The sequence below is a fragment of the Leguminivora glycinivorella genome, chromosome 3 (genome assembly GCF_023078275.1).
Source record: "Leguminivora glycinivorella isolate SPB_JAAS2020 chromosome 3, LegGlyc_1.1, whole genome shotgun sequence".
NCBI classification, from domain to species: Eukaryota; Metazoa; Arthropoda; class Insecta; order Lepidoptera; family Tortricidae; genus Leguminivora; species Leguminivora glycinivorella.
Window position 1 is genome coordinate 18,335,656 of NC_062973.1, and position 24,109 is coordinate 18,359,764.

The 24,109-nt window shown below is 36.5% G+C and overlaps 1 protein-coding gene across 1 annotated transcript; it reads left to right on the plus strand.

Annotated features, from left to right (window-relative positions):
- The first annotated feature begins 6,191 nt into the window (after positions 1-6,191).
- Positions 6,192-9,223, plus strand: LOC125224935. Its single transcript, XM_048128455.1, has 2 exons — positions 6,192-6,841; positions 7,264-9,223. Exons 1-2 carry the CDS (start codon positions 6,819-6,821, stop codon positions 9,221-9,223), a joined length of 1,983 nt encoding a protein of 660 aa, XP_047984412.1. The 5' UTR covers positions 6,192-6,818.
- Positions 9,224-24,109: the final 14,886 nt, after the last annotated feature.

Consider the following 24,109-nt stretch of genomic DNA (forward strand, 5'->3'; position numbering starts at 1 on the left):
GCGTGTAATTAATACGCTGTGCCGTAAACGAAGGGAGCGGTTTGCACAAGAATTCTTTGGCTAACCCATCCAATACGCCCTTCTGGATGGATCAAGATTCAAGAGTATCAAGATACGGCTAAGTATTAAATCGTCCAAGTTCATAAACAAAATTATGATATTCGAAGATTAAGATAAATTTGAATCGCTTGGTCGAAACTCGCGGTTGACTTGTTCATTGATTAACGTAATTGAAAATTAATATTTTAATGGGTTTTGAGTAAAATGAGACTTCTAACGACAAAGTGATCAGTTTTAGTACTTTCGTTCGTATAAATTCTGGCCGAAGTTGTAAAGCGTTGCTTTCAATGGAATCAGTAAGAATGTTTTGAAATATTTAATATAAATGTTTACTCACGTTAATTTTAACGTATATTTATTGCGTTTACTGACATGTTTCGAGTCATCTGGTATGGATACCCATCATCAGGCACGAGATCTCGCGGTGGTTAGACTCCGTGTTTTTTGATTTCTAATGAATTCAACAGGTCCTTAGCGTCATTAACAGAAACTAACTGTTAAATAAAAGTTTTAGTTTTAGTTACATAAAATAAATAAATAAACAAAAACAAAACACGGTGTACTGATATATATTTTTCCGTGACGTTTTCACTGTGGACACACAAGTCAATTTTATAAAGGTATCATCAACAGATCTCAGTTCTTGCCATGTCCCATGCGTATTAAAACTTTAACAACGTCCACGAAATAGTAACAAGCGGTACTTTTTTCGCCTGAAACTTTCTCCAGGCAGCGCAGAAAGTGGGAAAATAATGAAATGTCTCTCCGGCGAGTCAGCACAAAATTTCTTTTGATACGGCTGTCCTTGGGAATTAAGATTGATGAATTACGGTGTTGTTTTACTTTCACTTTAAGGATTTTATTTTTATACCGTACCAGCTGAAAACGTATAGAATAACACAGAGGTAAGTTCTTACTAATTTAATCTTTTTATTTCAACCATCACATTTCTTAATACTTAATAATTTCAAAACGACGCTGTTAACGCCCTACCACGACTCGCGGACCGGTTCCCCCGCCTCCAGCTCTCCCCGCGCGCCGCCCCCGCCGGCTGTCTCCACGCCGCGCACCGCGCCACCATTCCTCCAACGGCACTCGGCATAGGCGCGCGCGCACCGATCTATATAATTGTCATTGTAATTTAATCGCTAAAGTTTGATTAAAATTGTTAAAAGTTAATCGGTGTCGCCTACATTATTTCCGAACCTTCGTCATCAAGTTTCGAACCGGATTCGGCATAAAGGAACCGTAAGGACGCCGTTTCGACGAGGTCAAGATAAATCAAGCAAATTGCAGCGCGCCCAGCCGATACTACGATCGCCATTTTATCTCAACACCGGAGTGAATCACCGCAAGCCAAGCAAACTACAACTACTAGAACAAACAGGAAAATAGTGAAGTTATCGACTCGCTCGAGTCGCCCGTCCGAGAAACAACACAATTATTTAAACAAAACCAAGAAAGGTGCCAAATACCAGGAAAAGGGTTTGCAACATTCATTTGTGAGTCGTTCCTATTTTATTTCTTAATGCGCAGGTATAGTCTTGCCTCAGTTTATTCATTTTATTGGGCAATTCTCTAAATTTCAATTAAATTCAACTGGCCTTTGTCAAAATTACGTTCCTGCTCCACGTCACCCCAAGTCTTATTCCGTTTACATCTAAGTCAATCATTAAGATTTATTCAATATTTCCTATAAATTTAATAGTTTCTAAAGCAAGGATAACATTCCCGGTCATATTTTGGATATTTTTATGATATTTTCCTAAATTTAGTCTTAAACTAGTCACCACGTTTCAAGGTCTAATTAATTGCATTGCAACCATTGTGCCAATCGTGTGCCATCATTGCTAATTTTTAATATTTATTTAAAATATTTCAGAAATCCACGCGTTCATCCTCGCACGTTGCACGTATCCGAGCAGTGCCTTGGCCGCGGCTGCAGCGTGCTCGTGGACGCTTAGGCCATTGTTCCAGCTGCTTGCCTGCCTCTGCCACGCTATTGCCATTCGCAAACACGCTATTTGCAAATTTAAAATTTACGTATCGTTCTAAAAGTTTTCATATTTAAATTATAAAAAGTTTTAATTGTATTTCCTTTTATTGCAGCTAGATTCAAGGCTACTTTTTGCCAAAAATCTTGCACACAATTTCAAATTCTTATTGCATTTCTCGCACAATGGATTTAAAAAACTTAAAAAAAACACGTGCTTCTTACAAATCAAAGGTCACCATATTTAAATCTTATCTAGAGCCTCTTCTGTCTTGCACTACGCTAAATAGCTTGCAAATTCACGAATTAAATACTAGATTTAACAAAATCCAAGATATGTACAATGATTTCGACTCAGTTCAAACTGATATAGAAAACTTGACGGAAATTTCAGGTGACGAGTACACAGAACGGGAATCTTTCGAGACAAGCTACTTCGGGGCCATGGCTGCTGCGCAGGAACTGCTCAGCAGGCAGGCCGCGGCCGGTGCTGCCTCTGCGGCGCCTGAGGACAATCGGGTAACGGGTTCCAATATCGTTACTGCACTCACAGGTGGGCCAAATATTAAATTACCTACTATTCATTTACCTACCTTTTCTGGGCGCTATCAGGACTGGTTAGAATATCATGATACCTATAAATCTCTCATACACGACAACCAATCAATTCCTGTTATACATAAATTTTGAGGTGTGTACGTAGTTTATGTTATAGTATAGTATGGACATAGAGTTAAGTTTGCATGCCACATTGTATAGACAGTCTTAATACAGTCGTCTACGGAATCGTACATGTGTTTCATTTAATCGGCTCCACACCACATGGCGACCGTGACATCGTTTTACGCGAGCGCCGCCGCGACGAGGGCGCCTGACATCAGCATTTTTAGTCGTGTGAATATATAAGTAACAGTGAGACGCGAGCAAATGCACAAGTGATTGCACGAGGGACATAATTAAATTACCAAGTGAAATACATTAAATAAAAATTTAATAAATAACATGGGTAACAGCTACAGCAAACAGGAGGAGAAAGAGGTCGTTTATAACCCAAAATGCGGTTGGATCAAACGACGCAACAGGCACAAACGAGCATACTAGAATAAATAACGTTCTTATAACCGTGTTGTTCGTGGTTTTGGCTCTCATCGTTTGCTGCGGACTGTACAAGTTCTTAAAGAAAGCACATGAAAAATATGTGCAGAAAGCAGTGAGGCGAGAAGTATGGACACGTCTGTAGACCAGGCTGTCAATGAAGAGGTCGACGCCAACCACAGACGAGGCGGAGGAAGGTGTTTAAGCAGAGCACGGGAGACGGAAGGACAGAGGATGAACTTTAACGTGAATACGCGCGTGTGAAGTGGAAAGTGTGAAAGTTTCTGTACGTCAAAGTGATGTCAAGGGTATGGATTTAGATTTAAAAAATATATACGATAAGTTAGAAAAAATAAGAGTTGATCTACGAAAATTAGGTGAGGTTAAACGGCAACAAAAGCTAGGTTTAGAAAAAATCAATGATGCGCAATTAATATATGAGGACTATAAACAGATAATTGCATCTCTTCATGTCGATGACCTGTCAAAAGAATGTGTAAGTTCGGAATTATTGTGCGAAAAAATAGACGAAGTTTATAATAAAATTTTACAGTATAAAGCTATAGAAAGTGTATCCGTAAAACCAACTACAATGGCGAAACAATTTGAAATACGAGAAGCTAATAGCATAATCCCAATTTTAGATGATAAAGAGGAAACTGTCGAAAGAATGATAGCAGGAATAGAAATGTTAGATGACATGTTAACAGATAGTAGCGAAAAGAAATTGCTGATTTCTTTTGTTCTAAAAACACGACTCAACAAAATTGCACAGTTAAAACTTAAGTCTAAATATGACACCGCTACCCAACTAGTAGCCGATATAAAAAAATATTTGCTACCCAAGAAATCCGCAAACTCTCTTTTGCTACAGTTAAATAATATATCACAAAAGGATATGTCTATTGTCCAATACGGTGATAAAATAGAGGAGTTGTTCATTGGTCTAACGATAGCGCAAGCCGACGGGAAATCGGCCGCTTGTGATATTTTAAGACCAATCAACGAGTCCCTGGCCATAAAAAAATTTACAGATGGGTTGAGAAACCGCCGCCTCAGTACCATTCTAGCTGCAAGAGAATACACTGAGCTGAAGGAGGCCGTCAGAGCGGCCCAGGATGAAGAGCTGGCACGACCCCAGCACGAGCCCGTAATCATGAATGTGAACCGCGGCTACACGCGAGGTACACAGCAGCCCCAGCGCTACGCCTGGCGCGGGCGCGGGACGAGCTACCAGTATAATCGAGCTCGAGCCTACCAAAACACATGGACCCGCTACTCCACAAATAGAGGTACTGTCCCTAGCAATAATTTCCATAGGGGTCGCGGACAACGTGCGATTTTTAGGGGACATAGCGGAACTCGAGCGAGCCGTGGACGCCGAGGGAACGTGTATACATGTACACACGAACCGCAAACCTCCCACGATACAACAAGAGACGAGACAGACAGAATACAGTTTTTTCGATCATAAAGTTTTAACCATATGTGACGGATTAGACTACATAAATTTCACCGCCGGTAGCAAAAATCTTGTTCTCATGATTGACAATGGCGCACGTATATCAATTCTACAACAAAGTAAAGTTCCCATAGAATCACGGATATATGAGAAGAGTACTATAATATCAGGCGTTGGTGGTAGTATCATAAGTACACATGTTGCTGACGTGACTTTAAACTACGGTAATACAATATCAACGGTACACATTATCAACGGTATACGGTATACATTATTTGCGAAGTTCATTAAAGGACGGTGCTTCACTCGTAATTAAATCACTAGAATTCACGTCTGATAACTACACAGTCGCGTGGGACTTACTTTGTGAACGTTACACCAATGATAGAATATTGGTAAATAATCACTTAAATGCATTATTTAACATACACCCTGTGCTTCAAGAGTCTTCAAGGGCTTTGCGCAATACTATAGATTTAGTAAACAAAAATCTCAGGGCTTTGAAGACTCTTAACTTACCCACGGAGCACTGGGACATACTCATAATTCACATGGTAGCTAGCAAACTCGATTCAGCCACTCTGCGCGACTGGGAGACCGAGCGCAATGACATTAAACATCTACCAACACTAACAGAATTTACCACTTTCTTGAGAAACCGCGCAGATTTGCTAGAAACCATGGAAGAAGCACGAACACTAGACAAACCACGTAGACACAGTGACGTTACCCATAATCGTCATAAAACATTTCTTATAAATCATACTCAAAATCAGACACAGTACAAATATAAATGTATTGTCTGCAACAATAACCATTCAATATATCAATGTACTAAATTCAAAACAATGCCAATTGAGTCGCGAATTACCAAAGTAAAACAATTGAACCTTTGCACAAATTGTTTGCGATCAGGACATGACGAGCAACGTTGCAGGCTGAGCTCATGCCGGCTTTGCACACAAAGGCACAACACCATGTTACACATGAAACATGACATACATGCAAACAATAAGCCTTCCACATCCACACCTTCAAATGACTGTGTGGCACAATCAACACAAAAGGAGTGTACACAAGCACCACAGGCTACTAATAGCATTGCTTTATGCTCCACTCTGGGTAGTTCGAGTATACCCCTAGCTACAGCTGTCATAAACGTCAGCGACTGCGATGGCAACATGCACAAAGTCAGAGCTCTCTTGGACAACGCAAGCATATCGAGTTTCATAACGAAAGATCTTCAGTCAAAGCTAAAATTGCCTACCTATTCTACTAATATGTCAGTCTCAGTTCTAGAAAAGAAAAGGTCACGCATCACCGAACATTGTGATGTAGCCATTAAATCACGCACACAAGATTACACAACAGACGTTACTTGTTTCGTTGTCCAAGATATCACTGACATGATTCCATTCACTAAAATAAACTGTGACTCATTCACTATTCCCCCTCACATCCACCTAGCGGATCCGAATTTCCACGAGCCATCCGAGGTGCAGATGCTGCTGGGTGCACAACTCTTTTGGGAGTTGATGACATTCAATCACATAGCCCTGGGCAAGAATAAATCCATCTTAGTTGAAACAACACTCGGATGGCTTGTCGTAGGTTCTATACACACACAAAACTCTAAACAAAAGCAACCTTATACAGTCCACTGCAATCTAATAAACAACATTGAGCTTGACGCAAAACTAGACAAGTTCTTTGAACTAGAATCGGTTCCATCCACTCAACAAATCCACAATAAAGGTGAGAGTGAATGTGAACGCATATTCACACAAACAACAACACGCCACCCAGATGGTAAGTTTGTTGTCACAATACCCCTAAAGGAATCCCCTGAATGTTTGGGCGATTCAAAAACACAAGCATTACTCAGATTTCAAGCACTAGAGCGTAAATTCAAGCGCAACCCAGAATACAAATAAAAATACATTGAATTCATCGAAGAATACCTAAGGTTAGGTCACATGTCAGAAAACACTAACATACATACAAACGAAATTTCATATTTTCTGCCTCACTTTGCAATTTTGCGTGAGTCTAGTCTCACTTCACGCTTGCGCACTGTTTTTGACGGCTCTGCAGTTTCTAGCTCAGGAAAATCGTTTAATGACATACAACTCGTTGGGCCGACTGTACAGGATGACTTGCTGAGCATATTAATTCGATTCCGACAGCACAAGTTTGTAGTAACTTCAGATGTCCAGAAAATGTACAGACAAATCTATGTAACTGAAAACCAGCGAAGTCTACAACAAATCCTGTGGCGGCCAGACTCATCACAGCCAATAAAACAATACAAATTAAACACTGTCACATATGGCACATCCAGTGCCCCATATCTTGCCACTAGGTGTCTCGTACAATTAGGTCAAGAATCTGCAGACAAAACTGTAAGTGAAACAATCTTACATGATTTTTATGTTGATGATTTCATCTCGGGCAACGATGATAAAGACGCTTTGTTAGAAACGTGCAGAGGCGTCATAAAAACACTAGAAAGCGCACATTTTCACTTACGAAAATGGCGTTCAAACACACCAACACTACTAGATAACTTGGTTGCAGATAACAGCAGTGATGAACTATTTAAATTAGACAAAGAAGATAACTCAAAAACTTTAGGGTTACTTTGGTCATGCAAATCTGATGAACTGCTGTTCTCTGTAACTGACACTTTAAAACAAAAACCCATAAACAAACGTAGTATTTTATCCACCATTGCCACTATTTTTGATCCATTAGGACTTATAAACCCTTGTTTATTGCCAGCCAAGATAATTCTACAGTCGTTGTGGGCTAAAAACATTTCTTGGGAAAGCCAATTACCCGACGAAATAGAGAGCCAGTGGAACAATTTTGCTAAACAAATACCTGAAATAGTCCAAATTCGCATCCCGCGGAGAATATTATGTGATTTTTACGTCAAGGTCGAAATGCACGCTTTTAGCGATGCTAGTAACAAAGCTTATGCATCATGCATATATATACGCTCAATTTCCAATGCAGGAAAAGTAAATGTTCACCTAATACTAGCCAAAAGCAAAATTGCTCCACTGAAACAGAAATTAAGTACCCCACGATTGGAATTATTAGGAGGCCTTTTGTCAACCCAACTAGCAAAAAAAGTGAAAAATTCACTGCGCCTAACAATTGACTCACATCATTTTTGGTCTGATTCAACTATAGTTTTGTGCTGGATAAAAACATGTAAACATCAATTAAAACAATTCGTCCACAATAGGGTCACAGAAATAACTAACAACTCTAACCCCACTGATTGGCACTATGTACCCACAAACATGAATCCTGCCGACATAGGCAGCCGGGGTCAGAGTGCATCTAGCCTCAAGGATTCATCCTTGTGGTGGGAAGGACCGACCTTCCTCCACGAAACCGAAATACAATGGCCTACTCAGCCTCAAAACTTACCTTTGCACGATTTGCCTGAAGTCAAAACACATTGTCTTGTTTCAATTAAAGAACAACGTGAGGATAATTTCACTTCTAAATATTCAAACTTTTGTAAACTGCAAAGAATTATAGCATACATGAATAGATTCGTTCATAACTGTAGAAATGAAACAAGTAAAAGCACTGGCCCATTAAAAGTGTCTGAACTAAATTTAGCTTTACAAATGTTATGTCACCAAGTGCAGGCTGACAAATTCGCTGAGCAACTCTCGCGTTTGCAAAAGAAATGCCCGCTCTCTCCTAAAGACACACTTTTGAAATATAACCCATTCGTAGATGATTTTGGAATTATGCGAGTAGGCGGTAGACTTGTAAATTCATATTACGATTATAACACAAAACACCCTATTCTATTACATGCATCACATCACATCACTAAAATATTGGTACACTACTACCATCGAATGTTGTTGCACACTGGACCGCAGCTGATGCTAACAACATTACGCCACAGGTATTGGATAATTAACGGCCGTAACCTTTGCAGAAAAACCTCACAAAGCTGCATTACATGTTTAAGATATGCAGGGAAAACTCATCAACCTATTATGGGAAACTTGCCGCTGCAAAGGGTACAGTCTGAATATGTATTTGCTAACACATCTTGCGACTACGCTGGGCCGATCCTGATAGCGAGCAAAAAGGGTCGTGGTTGTCAATTAAAAAAATCATACATAGTGGTTTTTGTCTGCTTAGCAGTGAGGGCGGTACACTTGGAGCTCGTCACTGATTTGACCGCAATGGGCTTTATTGCCGCTCTAAACAGATTCATAGCCCGCAGAGGCAAACCAGCCACCATTTTGTCAGATAATGGTACTTGCTTCGTAGGGGCTTGCAACGAATTAGCGAAGTTCCTCAAAAATAATTCTGATGAAATAACATCATATTCAGCTGCTAAGGAAATAGAATTTAAATTTTGTCCTGCTTATAGCCCGCATTTTAATGGTTTGGCAGAGGGAGCCGTAAAGCAGGTAAAATATCATTTAAAACGAGTTACCTCAATGGCCCACTTAGATTATGAAGAAATGGTAACATTTTTGGTTCAATGTGAAGCTTTGCTTAATTCTAGACCTTTGCAATTTCATCTGATCCGTCAGATCTCACTCCTCTCACCCCTGCGCATTTTTTGATAGGTCGAACTCTCACAATGACACCTGCTCCCTTGGTGGAAGATTCGCCGATCCACACCCTTGCAAGATACAAAAGAATAGAAGCGCTCAAAGCGCATTTTTGGAATCGCTATTATAAAGAATATATTTCAGAACTGCAGGTCCGAAACAAATGGCACAGGGACGGAGGCCAGCTGAAGCTCGGTGAGATGGTCCTCATCAAGGACGACCGCTTGCCGCCCAGCAGGTGGCTACTCGGACGAGTCGCCGCTGTCTACCCGGGCGACGACGGAGTCAGCCGCGTCGCTGACGTTACCACCACCACAGGGACGCTGAGACGAGCCTACAACCGGCTCTGCCCGCTCCCATTCACTTTGCACCAGGACGGTCCAAGGGGGCCAGCTTGTTAACGCCCTACCACGACTCGCGGACCGGTTCCCCCGCCTCCAGCTCTCCCCGCGCGCCGCCCCCGCCGGCTGTCTCCACGCCGCGCACCGCGCCACCATTCCTCCAACGGCACTCGGCATAGGCGCGCGCGCACCGATCTATATAATTGTCATTGTAATTTAATCGCTAAAGTTTGATTAAAATTGTTAAAAGTTAATCGGTGTCGCCTACATTTATTCCGAACCTTCGTTAACAACGCATAATACCAAAAATCTAAGCATTTTCTAGTCTAAATAAGAAGCGGACTTCAACAAGCCTGGAGAATAATTTTTTTAATTAGAATACGGGTCGGTAATACGTCGGTCGGTCGGTAGATTCCTTAAGTACATCCTAATATATCAAAGACTATTCGTTTGACAAATGGATGATATGGATTACTCTTCTAAAGCTCCTTGTGGCTTCGAAAACTTTTATACATTACTCAACAGCGTAAAAGTCACGGACAATGCAGAAAATTGTTGGATACTTAGAACCAATAACATTACATGTATTCATACTGATTTAAACTAAACACGATTTGCACTCATAACTGCACTCATTTTAGAACAAATATCTTTTGAATAATCAAGTGCGGGTAGTTCGAAAAATGGCGCGTGGCTAGATGTTGATGCAATTCCTCACCAGTCTACCCGTGACCACGAACATAATGTTATGTTCGAAACGTCGGGCTAAATATAAATGTAAGTGTTTACGCGATTAAGTCCCGTTTAGTTCTAAAATTATGATTACATGCATTTTCCATGGCGTTTACGCCATCGAGTAACATATTCTCTAACGTCAAAAATGCATGGTAGAGTGAATATAGTTAGCTTATTATATTTTATTAGCAATGCTAAGGTCATTTTAATTATACTTGATGATACCCATTTATGACAGTCATACCAAGCTTTTGTAAGTCAGGATGCAGCATTCTCACTCAAATTGACTGAGTTAGTTGCTGTTGACAAACAATCTAACTCTATTTATCTTTATCTAACATATTGACTAAAGTGTTTGCAAGAAAAGGATTTGAACATATTTGAACAAACAGGACAGTAAATTTTTATGAATAAGAGGTTGATGTTTCCAATCCGATCAATATGATATGAGGGTACAACAATATTCCATTTATGTCTAACACGGTTTCCTTATACCATAAATGTTATAAAGTGAATGCATTCTTAAGCGAAGTTATTTATAAAATGACACAGCAATCCCGCGGTTTATTATTTGCGAAGTGAAAAGCCATGTCGTGGGACCGTTTCCAATTTATATCCCTATTTAGAGCTCTTCCAGTTTCCAATGGCAATTATTGCGTGTTTGCCTTTTTGCACTTTTTGAATGATGGAAAATTTTGACTTTAATAGGAACTTAGGTACACTTATTTTTATTAACAATCACTGAGTTACTAATATTTAATCTAATGAGTCCCTTTATGTAAAGTACAGAATCCAAAAAAAGGAACTAGGATGTTAAATACTAGTGGAAGAATGCTTTTTCAGGCCTTGGATTGGACTACTATACTCACCACACAATGATACACACACGTTACTCATTTATGCGATATGTAAGTACATCCCACTCCAAGGAATTGTGGAGGTCGAGTGTTCTCAGACTCAAATAATTCCAAAACGTGTAATTTGGTGGCAATAGACAGAAACTTCACACCGCTCTCACTTGCCTGCCATCCTGCCTCGCATATATGAACTAGTTACGACTCGATTGCGAAGGAAGTTTTGGTGATGAATACATGTCGAAGATTATCGCTGAGGACGGTCCATCCCAGAGGGTCACTCAGGCATATTACGTTCAGTTGTTATTTTCTTGCTACCGGTGAGTATTACGTATCTTGCACAGGCATCGTCTAGCAGGCAAGATTATTCACCAAGAGTCCACCTTTTACAGCCTTGTGGATCGCGAATTAGGTTATCAAAATGGTCGTGCCACGCTCTATTGGGATCGATCTATCAGCCAGTAAGTCTGACATTGTAATAACAGATTGCTCATCGACGTCACCATCCCCCCATAATGAAATCCTCGTAAATGCCATAAAGGACAAATCCGCAAATTGTCACGATATAACCGCCATGTGAGATGTTGATTCGACCATCGATCGATCTTTGTCCCGATAGTCGTTTAGTATACCAATCTACAGCTACGGAACCTTCTCAAATGCATATTCCGACACGAACTTAGCCGATTTTTTTCAATTTCATTATATCCTCTTTCTGACTCCTAGGACTCCACCGATTCCTGAATTCCTATACAACGCTGACAGAATATCCACTCTTATGAGAGAGGTCTATCAAATTGCGTTATCAAATTTCGAATATTTTTGAGCTAGCTATGCTCGCGAGTAGGTGATTATTGGGAGTTTCAAATCAAAGATTTGAAAACTCCCAATATCACTTCATATTTAGGACTCGTACTCAGGTTTATTGGTGATTTAAAACTCCCAATAGGTTTTCAGATGATTTAAAACTCCTAATCGGCTTTCTCATGATTTGAAACTCTCAATAGGTTTTCAGATAATTTAAAACTCCTAATCGGCTTTCTCATGATTTGAAACTCTCAATAGGTTTTCTGATGGTTTAAAAAGCACACAAGGTTTACGATTGCATATTTAGAATTAGAACTTGTGAACTGTAAAAGCGCAATCAGATTTTTAACTTAACATTTCGGATTCGTTCATTTGATTGAAACAGATGAAGTATGGTGTTCGTTGTTAAATGGTCCATTTCGAAAATGTAAGCCGTAAAGTTAAGTTAGGTATGATATTAAATAGCAAAAGCTTAACGCAACACACTCTCCGAGGTGGCCAATCTCAGATGTGGTCTCTCTCAAGCGTTTGCTCGATTGACAGTGGCGTTTACACACAACGTGTCTGATCAGCTCGTCAGCGTCGCAGAACACGAATGGACCCCCAAAGTGTGAACTCTGGTGTAGTCGCGTTTTACATGCATCGATTGAGTTTGACCCCCTCCGGGTATGGGATTCCATATCTATCGACCGCGTAAATACAGAGATCCCCAAGTCTCGAATTCAACACTACATGCCTCGGTTGGCCAAGCCAAGGAATGGTTTACGTGTTGAGGTTGTCGGTCGTCACAACCCGACATACTACACATCACCATTTTTATTTATATGAAACATTGTAAAAACTTTATAAGTGTGATGTAGACCCAGTTATGCTATTGGCTGTTTCGGATTACGTACTCCCACGTCATATCTACTACGAATTTTGTAATATATGGTTTAAAATAACGTATATAAAATATGATCTTCTTTGACACCCATAACAAAGAGTTCATTATAAATTAAAGGCTAGCGTATGTCATATACTGCACTTTGCAAAGCAGAACTTTTCATAAAGATATAAGGTTCAAATTTTGATTATATTAAAATCATGACATACATTGAACAGTATGCGAAATTGCAATCACTCATTTAGTTGTAATTTGAGTCAGTTTACCTGGTTGCTCACTCGCTATGTTTATCTTATAAAATGATCACGATTTACATGAATTATAAATGGTTTTGATATAAAATAGATCTCAGTATACATATTTCAACTATATTGTGAGTGGTAAAACTCTAAAAATAATATCGTATTTATTCTCTATGTTTTAGTATGTTAAAAATAAAACAATTAATTTATCATGAAACCATTTTATTTAAGTAATGAGAAATATTACAAGCACGACGACTAACTAAAAAGTAAAGTACATTTTATAATATAAAATTTTCTAATAATTACTCACTTCACTCAACTTTTTTACAATTTTTTCTACCAGACCTTCAGTTGCATTTAATAACTCATCATAGTCATCTTGAACAACATATTGTACTGTAACCCCATTAGATTCGATATTTGATTGCTCCAAATCGGATATACTGATTTTAATCAGACGCTTTCCTTTTGTAACCTTTCTGATGACATGGGAATTTAAACCTATTTCTTTTATTTTCCTCTTTCCTTTCTTAGCGATTTTCTTCTGACTTTTTGCTGGTGTACCTGATAATGGAATTTCTAAAGATGGATTCAGGAGCAAATCCTGGTATTTCAGGTACGCATCCATGTCTTGAGAATAATTGAGCGGATCATTCGGTTTTTCACAAACTTGCGAATAAAATGGTGTGGTTTCAGTCATTTCAGCAGCGTGGTTAATAGGTTGCGAGCCCTGTAAAAAAATATCAAGTTAAATATACTTCAACACCAAATAAAAGTACTCAAAGATACCAGAATATAATAAAAGTAAAATACATACCATTCTGATTTTGAAACTGATAATGCACCCGGCTTGAAATCTCGAACTGTTGTAATTTTAATTTATTAAATGCTCTATTTATAACTTCGTAGTAACAAAATATAGTATAGCTATTAGCTATTATAGCTTGCACATTGAACGCGGTCTTAACGCGGCGACATTCGTTTGATTAGTGCCGGAACCTTTATGCGGATCTTGTTTCCGACAAAAGAAATATTACACTTTTGTTTTTCAATAATTAGCTGAGTTGAATATTATATTACAGTGATGATCAACCTTTGTATTATATTGGTTTCTTACTGTATTTTTGCAAATGTTGTAGTTTATGTTAGTTATAGTTTGCTTTTAGGTTGTTAACTCATGACTTTACGTCAGTTTCGTTTTATTAATAAAACCCCTGGCTTATTCATTTCCTGTACTATTTTCTAACAAGTGCAAGTGTTACAGTGCGAGTTTTACGTACACGGAGAAATTCACCTTGAAACAATGTTCGTAAGTTTGTAATATTTTATTTAGCTATAAACTATTCTGAATATGGTGTTGAGTGATGTTTGTTCTCGATTAAATTTACCGATAAGTATCCTTCTAAGTAGCAGTTTTATGCGAGTTAAGTGCGTATTGGTATTAACTTTAACTTAAAATTTATAACCCTCGCTGGAGAGAGGTACAAGTACAACTGTGAAATCTCGTTCGACTGAACATAACAGAATCTTATTTTTTATTTTCAGGTCTGACTTTGAGTACCATGTAATCCAGTCTAAGAAAGACCTCGACTCTGAGGATGAATCTGGATCATTAAAGTATGTATTTTAATTAAATTTAAGATTTTATTGACTTATTATTAATTTTTGTTATTATTAATGATCTAATGGATAATCACTATGTATTGTAGGACTCAGAAGAAAACAACCAAAAGGAAAAACGCTTCTCAGATCCCGAAACGTGACGCGGGCTGGTCGCTGGACAGAAACGTCGTCGAAGAATGTGCTAGTAAAAGGTAATTAATTAAAACTGTGTTTGAAAACTTGTCTACAAATGCGAACTTTTTATTTATTTCTCTTTATTTATGAGAACTGGAAGTAATATAAAGTTTTTAATATTACAGCAAGAAGATCAAACCAAAGAAAACTGTGAAAAAGCACGCATCGTCCGTGTTAATAACTGATACGTTGCAGGACAGTGACACTGACCTTGATGAAGAAGACAAAACTAAAAGGTAATTAATTCAATTCAGTTATTTTATATGTAATACATATATTTACTTAACTAATTGTAATTAGCCTTTGAATCTAAACATTTTAAACCATAGTATTTAAATTCTTAAATGTTAAGTACTTACCTAATTAACTAATTATATTTTGTTGTATTCGATAATATAAATAAGTTTTTAATATTCCAGTACGACAACCAAGTCGAAGAAAGAGACACCTGATTGTAAGCCAGGCTGGTTTTCAAACTGGGGTGACGAAGGACATGTTGAAGCCCAGCGTCGAGCATCCGCTGCCAACTCTCTGTCGTCCGTGCTGATACGTCGCGTCCCAGGCGGCTACGTGCGTCGCACAGCTTCGTTAACCGGTGATCTTTTTATTGATCTTAAACTGTATAACGTAGTAGATATTCAAAACGTTCCATCTGAAGCCCGTTGGGAGAAAGCGCTGGTTAATTTTAAATATCGTGTGGATTCCGTTTCGGATATAGTAGATGGAATAAATAAGATTCTAAAGCGTTGTAAGGACGACTTTACAGATGAAGGAACCTTTTTCCCAGATAAAAAAGCCAATAATCTTTAATCTTTTTTACGTCTAATTTAGTCTATTCCTATGTCAATAGGCAAAATGCCTCATAATAGCTCCATATTTTGTTCAGTGTGTGACATAAGTATTCCAAGTAAAGCCTTTTCTGCTCACTTGCGCACTAACTTGCATAAAAATAATAACTCTGTTCAATTAACTCCTGATATTGAAAAAATAAGCAGCGCTTTCCGTAGTAGAATAGCATCATACAGAGTGCGTGGACCAGAGAGTAGCCTCCATGACTCACCGGTAAAGTTTCTGTGCGCTCTTCGTAGACATATTAAACATATTCTCGAAGCGAGAAGGCTTGCTTTTGGATCTATAAAGGTTAACTTTGAACTGTTTGCTGAATTTGGTTTGCCGAAAAATGAAGCATGTGAAATTAAATCATTCGCTACGCAAAATATCATTTTACATCAAAGTTACGAATTTAAAGAAATATTTTCAACCATTTTGAACACATTGAGCACGAAAATTGATGAATTTCAAGAACGGGACAGTGGCTGGAGCTTTCTACAAAACTTATATCTCGAGATAAACATAAACAAATATAATCCTCTTAGAGCGTCTAGATTTATAGAATTACCAAAGTTAATAAAACATCGAAGAGCTTGTGTAAATATTAAAAACAATGAAAGTAGCACTATCTTCGAATGATGATAAACGAGTAATATTAAAAGACAATATTCACACACTTGCGTGGGGACATGCTTCATTTTTCTAAATATAGTTATATAGTGATATTTTAAAGGAAACTTTGAACTAATTTGTAAACACCTACTTTACTTTTTAAGTTAGCTATGCCAGTATGTATATTATTATTAAATAAACTTAAAAAAAAAAATAGTTTTTCTTTTTTAAACCCACCATATTTATGTACAATGTTTAAATCAACTCAGGATACTTATGTTATGATCGTATACCTGTATTATGAGTACAATATCGTATCATGAGTTGATTTAAACATTGTTTTCAGGAGTATAATTTACAGGTTAATAAAATGCGTTTTATTTAGCACATTCATTTATTCAAAGAGGAACGTGATTTTCTAAATACCATTTTTTCATACATATTACATTTTTTAATGCACAAGTTTTTTTATGGTACACACAATTAAAAATACAATCATTAATACAATATTTTTTATACAGTTCTTGTAAATTCGGTGCACCCTTTTCACTTAAATCTATAACAGTACAGTTTGAATATAATTCTTTAATCCATTTAATTTTTTCCATACCTTTAACGAATATTATCTTATCTTTAATATGATTATAAATAAGTCTTCTAAATTCTCTATAATCAACATAACCTTCGTGCCACAAAATACCTAAATGTTTTTCAATCCATTTTGTCTGCCTCTCTTCACTTTCCGTCAATTTAGAAAATCGAAAAGGGGGTTTTATTAAGAAAACTTGAGTGTATTCTAGCGTGCTGTATGCAAATTCTTTGATAATAAATTCGTTTTCTTTTGTTTTAAACCCTTGAAGGTCTACAAATATATGCTGCATTACGATACTTTTTTCGTAATATTACTTAAAGGCTTATATTCAAATACACTATCATTTAAAATCAGACAGTAAGCTGCAGTGTTCTTTGGTATATCAGATTCACAATCCAATTCAACTCTCACATCTACTGAACCGGTTTTTAAGGTTTCGTTTTGACGAGAACAGTTGATAACAAATAAAGGAGCTTTATCTTTAAAATCTTTAGGGCTAAGCAACGGCGCTTGTAGACGATTATAATAAGACTGTTGAAATTTCGCATACTGTTCGTATAATATAGCAAACTTTTCACCCGAAAAACTAACATCAAAACTTTCGTACGGAAAGTAAACTGAATTCAAGAAAACTTTAACATCTCTCAAATTACAGTGATCAAAGTGTGATATGTCTTTATTAGCTTCATTTTTTCGTCCCGTTTTCAATCCAATTATAATATAACGCGGCTTTTCAATTTGCGATGAAGTTTTGATAGACCAAGAATGTTTTGACGTCTCAGGCAAGAGCGGATATTCATACAAATCCCAAGTCCTAAATGCTATCTGAACAGCACGATCTCTTTCTAAACATTTGAGTAAATTTAATCTTTCACGATCAGACACTTTAACATGAGGCATGCGCCATACTATTTTAGATACAGTAATATTGTCTATATATTCATTCGCATTTAATTTAACACTATTCAAATTAGTATTGGATCTTAAAAGAATAAGTTCATGCTTGCAATTAATTATGATTTTGCTGTAATCCTCAGCAAACCCGAGAATCTTGTTTAAAGGTACAGACACAGAAAATGTACCTTCCGTGTTTTTTATACCATTGACATCAAATCCCCATAACTTAGACATGGATGCTTCCAGCCCATTCATAGATACAAGAGATTTCATAGTTGTTGTAACTCCTGCGTTTTTAATTTTGTCAATTTCGATTCCATTTAATTCATATCGAATATCTTGAAATAGATGAAGTATGGGGTTGTTTGTAAGAAGAACACTTTTTACCTCGGCTTTTGTTTCTCTATTGAATGCGGTTATAGTACCTTCTATGTATAAAGAACTTGCTGATGGTAGTACGTAAAGATCTTGTTGGTTTATAGGTATACGTATTTCATCGTTGAAATTGAAACTTGTGACGTATGGTTTATATGAATGATATTCAAAGCTCTCGATAGAATTATCAAAGACAAAAGGTTCTGTTAAGTTTAATATACTCATTTTAATAGGCGTAAGCTTTGGAGGAATTGCTTATTTTGTTTTGTGAGTTTTACTTTAGGTCTTCTTTTCGTGATTGCAGGATGAGTACTGGTTATGTTTTTAAGAGAGACTGAAGTTTTATTGAAGTCTATCATTTTTTTCTTAAATGTAAATATAACTGAATTTCTTCACCCCGTAAATTAACTAGATTATTGTTAACGTCTAAAATTCTTATCGATATTGTGTTTAAGCTATTTTGGGTCACAGGGAAATAAATAACGTTTTTTGGTGTTTCTATAATCCGATAACCAGGTGGCACGTTTGGTACAAACTCGTGAATTATATGACTAGGTTTTCCGTTAACGAATGAACCGCTCACTATGTCACATTCGATGCGGACTATGGTTGTTGAGAGAATGGAAACAGGATAAGGGGATTCAGTTAATATATTAGCTTGAATAGATTCTGAACCGAAGCCAAGTATATTACCGATGGAGCCTTCTTTGTCGAAATGAATATTTTCAGAGCATAAAATAGATGTTTTTAAGGTATTATTATTGCATGTTAGTGCAAAAGAGCATCCTTCAATATGTTCTTTAAGGTAATCGTCAATATCTTGAAGTTCATATGATCCTTCAGGAATTTTAATTACTTTGTTTTTACCATAATAGAATTTATTATTTCTGTCGTCTATGTTGGGTATAGAATTAAAAGTTGACATATACAATAGCCCACACTCATATTCACCATCCAGGTGAAAAGCTGGTGAATAGTTTGTTAACAGAGTGGAAGATGTTCCAGTTATAGACAAAGTGAAAGACATTGTGAGAATGATAAACTGATTATTGTGCGATGATATTTAAACGGTTATACCAATATTGTTTTAAATACTTTAGGCATAAGTGTCCACAATTGACAGTGTTAAACTTTTGATATGTGTCATAATTATAGTAAATATCATATTTTTTTAAATACCTCTTTAATTCTAGCGGAGGTGAAAGGTCACCATAACTATTAAAATATTCACAATAATTGTTATCTTTTACGTAGGCTACCCAGTGTGTACCATTGTTTTTAAAACTGTCTAAATTAACAATTCCACATTCTACTTTTTTAGGAGTCTTTGGTAAACTGTCTCTCATATAAACTCCTCGAAAATATGGAATATCTGATGAGTGTTTTAAAATGTCAATATTTGAAAGAGCGCGCCTGGGTAACCTCTCAGTTAGTTTTTTGAAAGTTTCAAACATAATCCTTTGCCATTTTTATATGGTTTAATGTGTAAGCCTTTTCCTAATGCAATAGATTCCATCATCTTGTTATGTCGCTCCGATTCCGCTAAATTTTTTCTGGCGGCTTTGTAATCACCTACAGCTTTAGCAATTCCGGCAGCTCCTCCTGCTAATGACCCTAGCGCAGACAGACCAGCAAAAATAGGTATCAGCGGTAAGAAGCCTCCAGTTTTTGGAATTGGTATAAGACGAGGTACCCGTACCTTGGAATTGGTTTTAAAAATTTTCGTCGCAGCAATAAGTGCCCGGTCAATTATATTACTACCTTTTGTTTTTGGTTTCTTTTTTAATTCACTGCGTATCTTGGTCACAAAACGTTTAAATGGTTTTATACCCGCACCTGCCTTTATTTTAGATTTCATCACTTTGCTAACTAACCACGAAGCAATTTTTCTCCTCTCCCTGCATCTTTCGATTTTCTTCTTTGTTTCGCCATTTCGTATAGTTCTAAATCAGCACGATGTCTATCAGCTAAATCCGAATAACTATCATATGCTATGTCGTGTTTCATACACGCATTATCTAGCGCATTAATTCCTTTATCGCCTCTCTGCAACCTTTTGCGCAATTTTGTTCCCGGACCACAATAGTTATAACCAGGTAAGTGTAATTCAAAGGGTAAATTATTAATAGCGCTGTTTAACAGTCCTTTCCCTTTCATATCTCGTGAGATAATAACACTATCATTAAAAGGAAATTATATAAATATCTTTAAACAACCGCACTTTTATCAATCCAACTGTTTTCGCTATTATTAAGGCCCAACCATTTAACATACAACTTTCTACCCTTTCTTTTAATAACCTTTTCTACAAGGTAAACGTTTGGATGGTTGGTTTTCAGAAGTTCTTCCTCGTAAAATGTACCGAGTATAGTGTTTTTATGCTGGTCTTGAATGTGATACGTAACAGGTTGAGTGCGATTCACGTGAGTAATAGTGAAAAGTTCTGTTGACCAATTAGGTGTGTAACCTTTGTGAAAGGCATTTTTATACTTGCTAATGCGTACACAATCTCCTATATTGAATTTGTTCGATTTATAAGACAAATTGGATAGTGATTTTTTAATATTTTTTAATACTTGCATTTCATTATCAAAATTTACATCAATAGGTTTTATTTTTGTTGTGCGATGTACAGTCTGATTATATGATTTTACTACATCGTCTAATGGCTTACCAACCCATTTATAGTTACCAACTAATGCAAAATGTTTGTAGAGCTTAGACTTAAGTGTCTTTATCAGCCTTTCAACAATAGATGCCTTCTTAATTGAATAAGTTGAGTAATGATTAACTTTTAATAATTTTAAGTAGAAATCGAATTCTTGATTGTAGAATTCTTTTCCTAGGTCAGTTTGTAAGTTTTTAGGTCTTCGTTTAGATGTTTTTATTATTAGTTCGAATGCATCTTTGACTTCTGTTTTAGTTTTAGACTTAATAGGTGTACACCATGCATACTTTGAAAATGTGTCAATAACGGTTAAAATATATTTATATCCTCTGTTAACAGTATGAAGCTTTTGTAAATCTATCAAATCGGCTTGCCATAAATCATCAATTCCTTGTAGTACAACCGATCGTCGCTTAAAATTTCTTCGCGCTGACCTGTGGATCTCGTTCACTATTTGTTGTTTTATCATTATTATATTTTTTAAAATATCGTCTATCTCCTTCTTCGTGTAAAAGTTCAGTTTTAACTGAGTTACGAGTTGGTGAATTTGATTATTTATTGTGTTAAACAAAGAGTCTATATACTTCTTTTCGTACATGTTTTGAATGTGTTCATCAACGTACTGCTTGTTAACTGCATCATCGGAAGATAATGGTTTAACAACCCCTTTTAATCTTATAGTTTTTAGATCAAAATTTCCTGCTTCTGTTCGAAGCAAAGCCTTGTACTTGAGCTCAGAGATTTCATCAGTACGCAAACGTTTATGAACATGGTGACCGAATTTGTCTATATTCATTTTTTACTTGAAAGTCAAACTTCAACTGATGGGAAAGGTAAGAGTATATACATTTATATATTATTTATTAAGCCTGCTTCACGTAATTCTTCAATTATGGATATTATCTCGTTATCTAACCCTGTATTTCCAGCGTCACGCGATGCTATAAGCAGTTTTAATCTGTCAACTAATTCGTTTGGATCATCCCAATATACATATGAAATATCTCTTTTTACTTTTTTCATTGATGGTAAACCTTTACCGGATATATATTCTTCACTTACTGTGCGCTGTTTGGATAATTTGAAAAGAGGTTTTATAAGGTTTAAATATTTCATACCCTTGTTGCTTTTTATGGGTTTCTTTGGATCAAAGTCGCGTCTATGTGCATTCGTTTTCATTAACAATGTTTTATATAATCGTTTATCATCTTCAGTTACTAGTTTTAAGTCAGGTACTTTCTTAAACAACAAATCATATAAGCCTTGTGTTAAAAAATAACTTTCTCCACCTATCGCGAGTTTATCATCATTAACAGAAATTGGGTAAGATCCAAGCATTAGCTTTCCACGCTCATTTCGTACACCAAATGGAATGTTCATGATAAAATATTGTTTCTGCCAAGCGGGATCATCGCGAGGAGAAGGAAACGAGTCTGACGTTCTAAATGAAATATTATTTGTTGTATCAGAATCACTTTGGTTCACACTTTCTTGAGATGAAGAATCACTATCATTTAATTCATTTTCACTATAATTTGGTTCAGATTCAAATGACTTTCTCAACAAAGTTTTATTATCCAAACTTTCTTTCATCCCACCTTCTGAAGGACTATATTTCAATGTTTTTACTGGCTTGTTCCATTTAAACCTATCGTTATCAAAATCTGAGTCACTAATGATTAGATTGTTATCATTACTACTATGTTTTTTTACCATTTCACCAAGTGGGTCTGTGATTGGTTTTAACATTGCTTCCAACATCATATTATCGTTTGATTTAACATCACGAATGCGTTTAACTTTTTTCTTACTGCTTCAGCAGATTTGAGTACTTTTTGTTTAAATAATTTTTCTTCATTAATTTTATGTTCCATGTCTGAACTAGATGGTTTCATTTTAAGCAATAAGTGTTTAATCTAATACTATGCTTTATATATCAAGTCAATCTAGAATTATAAATGTATCAAATCCTTTTCTATAACAGCCTGAATTTCTATTACAATCTTTATTTATGACTAAGTAATCAAACGGGATCTTCCATACTTGTGCACACATTTCACGAAATTGAGACCATGACATATCACTTCCTACATGTTCATCATAAACATGCTTTAAATTAATATCATCCTGTTTAAAAAGAATAATTAAGTTAGCATTATCTCTTATTAATTGTTTAGGTATTTTACTATACGTCTGATTTAGATAAAAGCTATCTATATTTTTATGCCTTCCCATTGCAAAGTAATCTCGTATATTATTTTGATTTTCACACGCAACATCATCAAATATTATAATGGAATTCATGTTTGCTGTATGAGGACTTAATATTTCATCATTTGCGTTATATTTTTGAAATGATACTGAAGGAACTAGCTTTAAAACTTGCTCTAGAAATTGATACATTGGTTGAAATAAGGTTTTAGAATATACATAAACATTTTGAAAGCGTAGACCATGTTCATGTAGCAGCAAACCGACAATTAAATTTGTTTTTCCACAGTTCGATGGGCCACATATTATACAGCGAATGGTGTCGGGTAAAAGCGAGCCATGTCGAAAATAACGTTTATTGGACAAAGAACAAACAGCATCCAACTGCAATTTCTGAGACTGTTTTACGAACTTCATTTTGTCAATAGGCACGTGCAACTAACTTGAAAGGTGTTTTATCATTAACGGAGTTTTATAAACTTTTGTCTATATATTCGTCATGAGCGTTTTAAATCATCAGAAAACCTATTGAGAGTTTCAAATCATGAGAAAGCCGATTAGGAGTTTTAAATCATCTGAAAACCTATTGGGAGTTTTAAATCACCAATAAACCTGAGTACGAGTCCTAAATATGAAGTGATATTGGGAGTTTTCAAATCTTTGATTTGAAACTCCCAATAATCACCTACTCTCGCGTTTTGATTCTTAGGCGTTGAACCTACTATGTGCTGGGTATGTACATTGTACACACCTATAATCTGACAGGCCGACAATTACATTATATATCAATATGAGATACTTCTTCCCTAGATATGTAATATACTATTTCTTAACTTACCCAGATCCTATAGGTAACTAAATGAAGCACGAACGCTTGTCAGTGTCGTCTACTGATAAGCACAGGTATAACGTACTCTATTTTAAAGCTTTTAAACTACCCTCACTCGTATTCATCCTGTCAATTTGGGCGGCTTGATGTAACGTGAATGCCATTACGGCTTATTCAATTGAGTGTTCGATGGCTGACCATTATTTCCGTTAAAAGAA